This window comes from Lepidochelys kempii, chromosome 9 (assembly GCF_965140265.1).
Source record: "Lepidochelys kempii isolate rLepKem1 chromosome 9, rLepKem1.hap2, whole genome shotgun sequence".
NCBI classification, from domain to species: domain Eukaryota; kingdom Metazoa; phylum Chordata; order Testudines; family Cheloniidae; genus Lepidochelys; species Lepidochelys kempii.
The window spans coordinates 9,214,253-9,226,283 of NC_133264.1; the positions used below are offsets into that span (position 1 = coordinate 9,214,253).

Below are 12,031 nucleotides of genomic sequence, written 5' to 3' on the forward strand. Positions count from 1 at the left end.
AGCCATTTCAGATACACTAAACGTTGTCCTTAGCATAGTTTATGAAACACTTCTCCCTTTCTCCTAGCACCTAAATGGATCAAGATGTTTGTCTTGGATGAAGCAGACGAAATGTTGAGCCGTGGATTTAAAGATCAAATCTATGAAATTTTTCAAAAGTTAAGCACAAATATTCAGGTAAAATCAGAATTTAGTTATAACTAAAATGAATAGCTTGTTAGAAATGCAGGATAAGTTACAATGTAGCTGTCAAGTGCTGTATTGTCGTTCCCCCCCCGCTCAAATAAATTGTTTCATACTATTCCTGTCTGCCTTGATCCCACAGTGGACAGGGACGCTTGGTCTCGTACTTGTAATCTGTCTTCACTTACCAGTGTGAGATTAATTTCAATATTTATCAATTGATGATCATATTTAACTGTGGTCTCTCTGCTTTTGAGTGCTCACTGCACAAACTGCTCTCTTGGATGTTGGTGGTGTTGGTCTCATTAGGGTTAGTACAGTACCTGAATATTGGTGTTTTCTTCTCAATTTGTAGTGTAAGAAAATGCTTCTAAAATTGTATCTCTTAGGTTGTATTGCTGTCAGCCACAATGCCTATGGATGTCTTGGAAGTGACCAAAAAGTTCATGAGAGATCCTATACGTATTCTGGTGAAGAAAGAAGAATTGACCCTTGAGGGCATCAAACAATTCTATATTAATGTTGAAAGAGAGGTAGGTACTAACTTTATTTCCTTTGGCTGGAAGTATTTAGAAGATCTCTTGTCTTTCCACCTTCTTGTTCAAGCACTGTGCTAAAATTACAGAAACCAGGGCTGGGCCTTGGTTTTTGTAGTAATGCTAGCAGAGTACACATAAGAAGAAGAATAAATATGCACTAGATCCAAAATGACTTGGGTGGACCTCTTTCTTAATGTCCAGTGTCCTATGTCTTAAGATTTGGTGCAATAATCTACATGGAAACATGCATGTAATGCTTATTTTTCATGTTGTAGCTACATAATCTTAGATACTGAAATGTTAATTTTATGGGGGTTTTTTGTAGTTCTTGCCCTCCCATATTTAGATTTTTCTTAGTAACTGAACTTGTTAGATAATACAAATTGAATTACCTGGCACTTTTCCCTAAATATGTGCAAATTCATTTAGGAATGGAAGCTGGATACTCTCTGTGACTTGTATGAGACACTGACCATTACACAGGCTGTTATTTTCCTGAATACAAGGAGAAAAGTGGATTGGCTTACAGAAAAAATGCATGCAAGGGACTTCACGGTCTCTGCTCTGGTGAGAGTTGATTCTTCGTTTTATCTAAGACATCTCATGCTTGTGACCTTGTAGGGACTGCTTTATATATCTCCACTTCAGTTGTGCAATGATAGAATCGTTCCCACTAAAGAAGTGTTGAAATAGATGGATTCAGAAACTCTAAACAGCCCCAGTTTTTGGTGCCTAGAACTAAAGCGAGAAGCAGGTTAAGTTACAATGTAGCTGTGAAGTGCTGTATTGTCGTTCCCCCTGCTCAAAGCAAAATGTTTCATACTATCCCTGCCTGCCTTGATCCCATAGCAGATGGGGACGCTTGGTCTCATACACGTTAAAATAAGAAAACAGATTTTTTTTTTCTCTGTTCTGGAATATTGAGATTGTAAAAAGTTCTCATTTTTGATTTCTCCAGCATGGTGACATGGACCAGAAGGAACGAGATGTTATCATGAGAGAGTTTAGATCAGGATCAAGCCGGGTCTTGATCACTACTGACTTGTTGGTAACTATCCAATCTTCTTAGCATATGCGCAATGTGCTTCAGGTGGCATGTGACCAGAATTCATCACCGAATTCAGTCCACTGGTTGGACCATTAGCTTCCCCAGCTTGGGCTGGGTTACTGATTGGTAGTGCGATGTGAACACTGATCCATGCCCCCCAACATCCAATTACCTTAATACTGCACCTCCCCAGTGTTTTAGTTTAGCATGTTCACACTTGCTGCCAAAAGCTTCTTGACTTGGTGAAGGTTATTGTAACCGAACCACTTAAGCTCTTGGAAGAGTAAAGACTACACTCCACTATGGGCTACTACACGGTTGTAGTTCATCACTATAATGTGGTCAACAAAACAAGGAGTAAATTTCTTTCTCTAAAATATGTGGGCTTGTATTAAAGAGTCTGTATTGGCTTCCAGGCTCGTGGCATTGATGTGCAACAGGTTTCGTTGGTTATAAATTATGACCTGCCGACCAATCGTGAAAACTACATTCACAGGTTAGTTGCTGCAGTGTTACATCGTTGAATGTTTCTCCCATTTTTCACTGCTTCAGACTAAATCACAAGAACTTGCGTCCTATTTTGTACATATTTCTATCTGCATAACTTGGACAAACCCACCCACTGCTCTGGGTTTTCTTATTCCACTTGGTGGGGGGGGGGGGAGAACTGGAATAGTGTGTGTATCCAGCCATTCCAAGAAGGGCATACCTATCTAAAATATCAAACACTAAGCACTGACTGGTACAGCTGTTTCCACAACATTTCTGAAATGGGGGAGGGGCAGAGCTTCTTGGTTAGTCAATGAAACAAAGCAGTGGGAAAACTTAGATGTCTTAGTCCGTCTTAGCATTGTTACCTGATACATTCATTGCTGAAGTGTAGTCCAATTGGCATCTGCTGCTGAATTAGTACCTCCTGCAGTATATCTTGTGGAGTCTCGGATATTGCCAAAAATCAGGAACTAGACTTGGCATGAACACTGCAGTTAGAAAAGATTGTCCACCACATCTTATGGCTTTAGGCCATAGCTAATTTTTCCTGAGTTGCTGCTGCTGTTCAGCTAGTAGGCTTCCATATTAGCAACTTCAGCTGGTATAGTAAGAATATGTTGACTTCCGAGGTCTAATTGTGCTATGTTTTGTGCCTTCATTGTTTATTTCTTGGTGGTTCCTCTACAGTGGGATTCTTTCTTCTGTGGTTTTTTTTTCTGGTAGCAATTTCAGTTTTGTTTCCCTAGCTTTAGTTAAATACTTCTAGTGGCTTTGTCCTTAAATGAAGTAAATTGTACTCTGTTACTTGATGTAAAAAAATACAGGAGTCGATAGCAGCAGTTGATGACACAAGATGGTGCTCAGAAACGGCGTTGACCTAATTTAGGACGTGGATTCGTAAGCGGCACACTGTTTGAATAAAGAGCGAGTTGGTATTTATATATTTGTTTTCTTTTGTCATGATTATTCACTTTAAGTTTTGTCATGAGCCATTCTTGTGTATTTTAGCTTTTACAGAAAAGGTGTTTCACATTGTCCAGTTTTCCATGAAGGAAGGCAGAACTGTGGTGGGCTGTCAACTCACTCAAACTAATGTGGTGGTGTAATCAGTGTCTTACCTAAAACTGGTATACAAAAGCAGTGATGTTTAGGTTGGGTTTCCTTGTCAAACTGATAAGTTTTCCCACTGAAAACAGCATCTTAAATTAAAAATACTTGTTTTCACAATGAAATATGAACATTTATTGTTCTGCATTACAGAATGTAATTGGAGTACATCTGTTGCTGACTTTGATATTTTTTAGCATTCTTGAACATTTTACCTGTGCTAGGCTGATCAAGCTCTGCCCATGCTTGGGAAATGGATGAGGGTGGCTGGATGTAAGTCTCATTGCTAGCCATTTTCAAAGGTGCAAGAGTGGGTGGGTTGAAATGATTTTGCAGTTCATATCACAACACCAAGAAGAGCTACACTGAGATTATTTTGCAGCACAACAGTAATCTTTCTCTACTGCTCTCTATAGGTTGGATATTTCTTAAGGTTGGCACTAACTGCTCATTTTTCTTAGCCAAATACCACTGAGTAGTATCTAGTACTGTAAATAAGGATAAACTGGCCTTTGGCAGATAAGGCCAGAAGGGACCATTGTGATAATCTAGTCTGTTGTCCTATATAATACTGGCCGTAAAATGTCTCTCAAATTCCTATAGGAGGGTATCGTTTAGAAAAACACATTTTAAAAAAGTCTTCTGTTCTGTGCAGAATTGGACGAGGTGGTCGTTTTGGCAGGAAAGGTGTGGCTATAAACTTTGTTACTGAAGAGGACAAAAGAATTCTTCGGGATATTGAGACTTTCTACAATACTACAGTGGAGGAGATGCCAATGAATGTGGCTGATCTCATTTAATCCCTGGGATGAGAGCTTTTTGAATGCAGTGCTCGCTGTTGCTGAATAGGCGATTCACAACGTGCATTGTGCTTCTTTCTTTGGGGATATATTGAATCTTGTCTCAATGCTCATAACAGATCTGAAATACAGATTTTTGATAAGCAAAACGACATTTTGTCGTGAGCTCTTGTGGGGAAAGCCATTGGCTTTATCCACTTTAGGGTTAGACTGTTGGGGTTGGGTGGAAAGTCATGGGGTCTGTAAATTTTTTCTTCATTAGAAATTTATTTCCTAGTTCAGTAGAAGTGGTTGTATTAGATGTTCTTTATCATTTGATAATTTACTTATGGACTAAAAGATATAAGTGCTGTATAAAATCAGCCAATTATGTTAAACTAGCATACCTTCCTTTATTGTATGTTTTACTTATACTTTAGATTGAATTGGAAAGGCCTTTAAAATATCTACTTTTTTATAAAGAGTATTAAAATGTGTTTTTGTTTGGTATGTATTTATTCAATAAAGTATTTAATTAGTGGTAAGTGTGATCTGGACCCTGTTAAGCCCCAGCAAGCAAGCAATCATACTATTTGTCTTAGTTTGGGTTAAACCCAGTAAAATTGCCATATTGCACATGTCTTAATGAAGTTTGAATGTTAAATAAAATACTTCTATATTCACTTTCAAAGTGTAAAAGTTTTTGACTGACAGTGTCTGTCATTGAGTGGAGGTAATCATTTTGATCAGATTTCTAGTGTTGGGAGGAGAAATAAGATCAGCCTAAGTTTTGCATTTGAGTATAATCACCAATGCTGGTTACCCTAACCTTCCTTTCTGCAGCTACTAGAGGGCTCCATAAGTAGCCTGAGAATCAGGTTAAAGCTTTTTCTTTTCTTTAAATTACTTGCTAGTAAGTAGCTAAACATTCTAAAGACTAGTTTTTTTTCCCCACTGGGGAAGAGCTCCACTGCCTATGGGTAAGTCCTAAGCTTTTCCTTCTCTGCCTCATGCAGTTAATTTGTACATCTGCAAATGCTTATTAGAGTGCATCACACTAAAATAGCTTACATAGGTATGGCTTTTAATCTCAAATTTAAATATCTTGTAATAGAGCCATCTGTTAAGTGTAGGGCTTTGCAAATGTGCAGCTACAATGTAAAACTGGTACTAAAAAAACCTAGTCCAGACAAGTGCTTGTGGTTTTAAATCTTTCATTTATGGACCTCCAAATTGCAAATGGAGGTACATACCCCTTTGGAAATCTTAGGCTGTAGCCACCATGTTGTAAACCATGGGTCTCCAGCAATGACAACCTTTATGAACCCCTTATGTGGTCTGTAGGCCCCAGATTGTGATGAGGTTCCTAGAGCCAAAGGCTGAGGACTTCAGCCCTTAGTTGCAGGGCTCAGGATTGCAGCTCCCCTTGCCTGGGAGCAGCTGGGCTCAGACTTCAGTTCCCCACTCCTGGGGTCTATCTTGTCAGAAGGTACCGCAGTAGAGTTTGAGAACCTGTTTTGAATGTTTCTTTAAGAGGCATATTGAATAAAACTAGCATTATTACTCTTAACTTACTCTACCACTGCCCTATATAGTCAAATGACTGCTTGAGCAGTCAGTAAGCAAGAAGGTGATTGTAATCACAATATGGGAATCTTATTCCTTGTTGCTGCATTGCTAGTGACACTTTATGAAGACCACAAAGTTGTTTGGCATTACCTAGAGCTGTTGTCCTTTCTGTGGAATTGGGGTTTGTTACAGCCTCAAGTCCCCTTAAAGAGCTATGGGCTGCTTCTGGGTAAATGTGCAACTTACTCTCCACCTGCTCAAAGAAGCAGGGACTAATGTAGGCCCTCTGGCTGTAGAACTGTACAGGGAAGGGGAAAGTATACAGCAAGGTGAGAAGCTGCAGACTCAGCCATGTGGACATTGAACTTGCAAGTGTTGCAGTGATTAGCTGAGCAAGAGCTCTGTATAACCTCACAAGCACATCTCACCAGAAAAGTTCATCTAAGAAGATATTTCCTCCTCCCCCTTATGTCTCAACCATCCTGGGACTAACAGCTAAAAACACTGTATAAGACAATTAAGGTAAAGTAGCAGCTTAAAACAATAGCCTATTTGGCTACTGAAATCAAAATATGGAGGGATTCTACATGTAAAAGTAGTGTAACAAAATTTTGCTCAATGTTGAAAATAGTCTGATGGGAGGTTTTATAGGAGCCAAATGTTTCTGAAAATCCTACTAGTCACCTAGCTGCATCTTTAGGTACTTGCATACTTTTAAATATCCAGCCCATACTCCAGAATAAATTTTGTACACCATTGAAAGACTTAGTATACACACCCATGCACTTAAGGAAAAGCTTTCATTTCTTTTAAAAAGGTATTCACAGACCAGAAGTACTCAAACTGTGGTCCATAGACAACCAGTGTCCATAAGCTCCATTCAGGTGGCCTGGGTGTAGTTCCTTTTAAGGTACACACCTGAGCAACCACACAAGAGAATGAAAAGCCACCTAATTAGTGGAGCCCCTCACACAAGTAGTGGTGGCCTTGGAAGGAACAAGAGAGTAGGTAGAATAAGAGGGTGGGGGGGAATTTTGGATGTGCAGGGCTGCAACTTCCCCCAGCTCCAAGGGGAGACCCTCCTTCCTTCCCAGTCTCAGCTCTGCAGCAGGGGAGAGAGGGCATGTCACATTAGAAATGTAAGACTACTGCTATTAAAGTGAGTTGTGTGCTTTTATTTGTATAACTTTTATGGAGCACTTTTATCTAAAGCACTTTACAAGAGTTAGCTAACAGTACAAACATTTGGAAATATTAAGTAGTCTGCAAAAAGAAAGTTTGAGAACCACTGATCTATATAAGCTACTTTTAGGTAGTCTCAAGGCTGTTAAATATGTAACAAAGAAGCATGTAAGGAGTTCATAAGGGTTAGAAATTTTAATATTAAAAGTATTTTATACAAGAAAATGTATAATTTCACCCCACAGAGTTATGTTTTCAAGGGGTAGGTGTCTCCAACTATTAAGGGGCATCTGTTCCCCCTCAGGTTGCAGGATTTACACCCATACACAACAGATTTGTTTAAAAAAAATAGAAGGGGTAGTTGTCTTAGTACAGGTTAAAACTAGACAGTTGTTCCTGTCACTGTTGACAAACAGCTTAAGTAACATTTTAGGAGTCTGCATAGTAGAATGCAGTGACTGATGTAATTAACACCCTACTGCATCTTTAGCTGCTATGATAGTTAAATTTCCAAGACCCCCACCACTATGAGGGGACAGCACATACTAGAACTCAATTAGTGGCATGCAGCCCTTGCTCATTCTTCATCCAGCTGTGTCTTTCAAGCCCTATGAATGATGGGGTATAGCTACAAGTGTGAAGCAGTGATTATATCAAAATAGCAAGTGTTTGGTTCCTAAAATGATTTTTTCAGTTGTTTGGCAGTCAATATTATTATTACAAAACCACAAAAATAGATGTACAGATTGCAGTTGAGAGAACAGCAACATCAATAAATCACTCAGAAGATCAGAAGTGAGAAATTCAGCTGGCACAATTTCTCCCTGAAGAACTAGCCATTCTGAGTTAGCTGCTGCATCACAACAGCACAGAGACTGATCAATTGCAAGTACTCGTCTGCACCATCCGTCAAGCATTTGTCTACCTCCTGCAAATAGAGACAAGTTATAAACAATCCCATTAAATTGGAAAGAGGTTCAGTGCTTTGAAACTGATTAAGTTGGAGAGGGAGTAGCTATTGCAAAGAGTCAGATAAGTTTTCCTGCTGAGAACTGACATTTCTACTGAGATTCGTGAAGATTTGTAGCTTGAAGTGGAGCTGCGGCTCTGTTTCCTGCACCATCCCATCATGTAGGCAACAATGGTCAGACAGAAGTTACATGCATCTTCTTGGGAATGTTTCCATGTTCTCTGCTTCATTGTTGTTAACATTAGTATACAGTAGCTGGTGTTCTTGAAAAGGGTCATGGATACCGAAACAACGTATACCAGGGACCCATTGGTACAGCAGTGGGGTAGGCAGGAGGGGACACTTACGTGGGCAGGCAATGATGGGAGAGCGATCTGGCAGCCTCTCCTCCCCCTCCAGCAGGTGGGGGGGAGGGGAGAGATAGACACTCAGGCCAGGGGCTCCTGGAAAAATGGGGGGGCCATGTAAAATGTGCACCCCTGCATGCCCACCCAGCACTTGCTCTGCTCCAGCCAGGGAGCAGGGTTGGGGGCTTGGAAGCGCCCTTGCCCCAACCCCACTCCCTCACAGGAGGTCCAGGCAAGCAGAGTGGGGCAAGCCCCTGACCCCGCTCCACAGCTGGAGCACCAGAGCTGGGCAAGCCCCATCTGGAGCACTGGGCAGGTGGTGTGGGGCAAGCGCTGGGTCAGGAGCAGAGCTAGGATTCCAGGAGGGTGGGCCTGGATGTTAAGTGGGTGGGCCACAGACTACCCATATCTGTGGCAGATCAGTCCCTCATCAATAGGGGAACATGTTCCGATTCACATCGGTTGGCATATCCATTGTTTGCAATTTACAGTACTGCAAACGACAGATATGCAGATCAGGATCGATGTGATTGGGAACATGCTTCTGTATTGATGAGCAATGGATATGCGAAACAGTTAGGGTTCCTGGTACATGTCTGTCTCCCCCTTCTCTACAAGGAACTGAACTCAAGGGATTCTCCATGAACCCTGCAACTTCAGCCCATGAACAGTGACTACTCATAAGATACGAGTTAGCTGCTAGCACTTACAACAGTTCTGTAACAATCCTCACTGAATTTAGCAAGCACACCTCCATACATATGCCATATTGATTAAACAGCTTATCTGTCATTTCCTTTTTGGTCCAAACACCACCTTTAGTCCATTTTAGGAAGTTGTAGTTCTAGTTCACAAAGTTTGTTTAAATAAATGCATCTGAATAAGGAAATGAGATTGAATTAGAACATTCAACCGGGAATTATGAAATCTGGGTTTGAATTACAGCTCTGCAGACTGATCTTTGGCATCTCATCTTTGTCTCTATGCCTCAGTTCTGAGTGCCCACTATCTGTCCTCAACTGTAGAAAGATGGTGCCTATCTCTATCAGTAGTGTTGAGAAACAACTTTTAATTTGTAAAGGTTTGAGATCTGTGGTGGAAGATGTCAAGAACCTCAGCACTTTTCCTCCCTCTTACAGCAAAGAACTTTAAAAAGTTAACTCAAATTCTGGGATTCCAATTAACAGTACCAGGGAGCTACAGTCCCCACACCTCCACAGGTGCTGCATCATTGACCATAGCAAGGGGAACACAGTACTTTGAGCCAGTGTTCCCTCTAATTTTTCCCCACACACATGTGGAATGAGTTTTGTTATGTGCACCAATATAGAGGTGATGTGTCACATCACCTCCATATTGGTGCACAAAATTCATGTGGTGGGGTGGGGCTGAGGGGTTTGGGGTTCAAGCTACCCTGGGGCTACAGTGGCGAGAGACTGCTCCCCCCCCCCTACAACAGCACCTGGGCTGGTGGGGAGAAGCACCTCTCCCCGTCACAGCAGCTCTGAGCGCTGCAGCATAGGTGCTTGGGTCTGGGGAAGGGTGCCCCTCCCCCAGCAAGTCCTGGCTGGGTAGCTTCCCTGAACACCTGCGTGGCACTCAGGCTGCTGTGCGGCCATGAACTCATGCAGGGTTCCCTGTTATGCAAGAGAGCAAGCCGCAACTTATGTAGTTTCCAGGGAACTGACACAGGAGTTAATCAACCCAAGGGAAGAGGCATTTGGTCCAAATCAACAAAGTTTAAAAGACATCTCTTGATCTCTTATTTATCGAGATATATTTCAAGAAGTGATTAGCTCAATATTTGTCTCATCAGAAGTAGTTTAACCTTTTTATAATCAAGAAGGGGCACAAGATCTCAAGTTGCCATAACACAGGAAAGTCTCCTGTTCATTTACATTCCTTTAGAGATGTCTACCTAATTTGAACATTTATATCCTCTCAATGCATCTCAATGCATCTAAATGCACCAATGCCTCACCCCACGCTTTTTAGGGAAATGTACCCATTTGACCAAATTAAGAATTCATCCACATTAACCAGTACCTCAACTTCTTTTCAGCCTAATGCAATTTGGCAAGCTCCAGACTAATGGTATACATGTAGAACATGATAGGGAATGAGACCCAAACAGCTGTGGTGCACACAGGATCAAGCCAGAGGTAAGTATTTTGGGGGAGGGGCAGGGGAAAGAAGCATGGGTAGGGAGCACCAGTACTAGTTAACTGCTGCACTAACAGATGAAGTCAAGTTAATGGAGACTTACAGCAAGCTTCTCTGCAATAACAGATTTCTGCTGGTCAGGGAGATCCTCTCTCTCAACAATATCATCATGAAGTTGGTTTATAAGCTGAGCAACAGCATACCCTTCATTTATCAGATTCTGTAACAGGGAAGAAGGAATGGAAACAAGGTAGCAGTAGTCTGAATTTAAAGCTTTTAAGTAGTAGTAATCATAGTAATCAACATGTGGGTGGGGGTGAGTAATATTGAAAGTGACACTATCAAGTCATTAAGACCACTTTGAAGCTGTGACTTCTGTTAGGGAGATACATAAACTCCTGTTGATTCAATAAAGTGCAAGTTTTCAAGAAAAAGGTCCTTAAACCAAGCTGTCAAATAGTCATGAACTTTACCAACCAAGACAGAAGAGTTTATTTCATATTTATAAAAAACCCTGTAGTTTACTCAATCAACATAACATCACTTGTCGTGGGCAAGTAGAGTTTTGCAAAGCTTCCTTAACATTTCTTAACTTCATAAAAAGCACTGTTTTTAGTAAGGAGGCTATTGTCTGTGCCATATCTAATACATAAATATTGTCACAGGGTGGCAAGAAAGGGTGCTGAGCAGTGTTTCATGCAGCCAAGCAAGTAGGAGTAGTAGTTTCTGGATCAAACAGGAGAGGGGCAGTCTTGTTTTGCTGTATATGGTAAGTTATAAATAACTATACTTTAAGTACTAGATATTTAAACAAATCTGTAATATTTAGAATTTGGAGGATGGTACTACCACATTGAAATATTGCAACAGATCAAATCAGGGCCTGATTAAGACATAGGCATTACAGGGCCATGCCTAGAGTGCCATGTCCTGGAGTCACATGATTATGTCAATCCAATTTCATTACAAACTAAGTTCTAAAACTTATGGTGATAAAGGAAGCTTAGAAAAATATTGACAGTGCTTAACCAGTGCAGTGATATTTGCACTAGCTCCCATATCTCTAGAAGAAAAAAAAAAACTGTTCCATGCATCTCTAAGGGTTGTTAATGACAAGCCTCACTGTTGTGGGAGGCCATGCCACCACCACCCTAGAGGACCCTGGTAAGAGTGCAGTGGGTTTACCTACACTGCCCCTCCTGAGAGAAAAGGGGACTCCCCGCTCATACCACTGCCAGTCCTATGATACACCCTCCTCCTCTCCAGATCATGGACTGCCTAGTGACTGGGTCCCCTTTAAATGTGACTTCTACCCCAACGAAGTGCTGGGGAACTAAAATTTACTTTAAAAATATATGACCTAGCAGAGTTAGATTTTTTTAATCTTAACCTATATACAGATAGTTTGTTTTTTCTTCTAGTGAAGTGTATTCACTACAGTTTGCCAGCTAGGCTTACCCACAGTGTTCCACAGAGAAAATGAAAACTGAAGGCACTCTCCACAGATTAGACATTTACACCCAGCATTTCTTGTGGTACACACTGAATACTATTTCTAGACAATATGAATGAAATAGTGAGGTCTAAAAAAAGTGTTGGTGGTGATCAGTAGAAGATGAATTTGCTGAAATCATAGATTGGACATAAGAACA

General features: G+C 40.9%; 2 protein-coding genes and 3 non-coding genes across 19 annotated transcripts in view; 4 read left to right on the plus strand and 1 right to left on the minus strand.

The window, feature by feature from the left end:
• Nucleotides 1–12,031, plus strand: part of EIF4A2 (eukaryotic translation initiation factor 4A2) — a 28,262-nt gene that overhangs the window by 3,829 nt on the left and 12,402 nt on the right. For 6 of the 10 annotated variants that reach the window (XM_073359235.1, XM_073359244.1, XM_073359242.1 and 3 more), the window contains 5 exons: nucleotides 68–177; nucleotides 573–716; nucleotides 1,152–1,289; nucleotides 1,681–1,770; nucleotides 2,187–2,266. In XM_073359235.1, the coding sequence (XP_073215336.1) occupies nucleotides 68–177; nucleotides 573–716; nucleotides 1,152–1,289; nucleotides 1,681–1,770; nucleotides 2,187–2,266 (562 nt within the window). Of the gene's footprint in view, nucleotides 1–67; nucleotides 178–572; nucleotides 717–1,151; nucleotides 1,290–1,680; nucleotides 1,771–2,186; nucleotides 2,267–3,086; nucleotides 3,195–4,024; nucleotides 4,833–12,031 lie in introns of those variants that run through there. The other 4 variants (XR_012160711.1, XM_073359241.1, XM_073359237.1 and 1 more) reach the window with 4 other exon arrangements.
• RFC4 (replication factor C subunit 4) overlaps nucleotides 1–12,031 on the minus strand; it is a 28,385-nt gene that overhangs the window by 573 nt on the left and 15,781 nt on the right. For 5 of the 6 annotated variants that reach the window (XM_073359248.1, XM_073359252.1, XM_073359251.1 and 2 more), the window contains 2 exons: nucleotides 10,483–10,599; nucleotides 68–7,827 (listed from right to left, as the gene is read on the minus strand). In XM_073359248.1, coding sequence (XP_073215349.1) covers nucleotides 7,732–7,827; nucleotides 10,483–10,599 — 213 coding nt within the window. In that variant the 3' untranslated portion in view covers nucleotides 68–7,731. Of the gene's footprint in view, nucleotides 1–67; nucleotides 7,828–10,482; nucleotides 10,600–12,031 lie in introns of those variants that run through there. The other variant, XM_073359249.1, reaches the window with a different exon arrangement.
• LOC140917807 (small nucleolar RNA SNORA63) lies at nucleotides 224–352 on the plus strand. Its single transcript, XR_012160999.1, has one exon. It is a non-coding gene; the product is annotated as a small nucleolar RNA SNORA63 (small nucleolar RNA).
• LOC140917830 (small nucleolar RNA SNORA81) lies at nucleotides 775–955 on the plus strand. The gene has a single exon (XR_012161020.1). It is a non-coding gene; the product is annotated as a small nucleolar RNA SNORA81 (small nucleolar RNA).
• On the plus strand, nucleotides 1,471–1,598 carry LOC140917806 (small nucleolar RNA SNORA63). Its single transcript, XR_012160998.1, has one exon. It is a non-coding gene; the product is annotated as a small nucleolar RNA SNORA63 (small nucleolar RNA).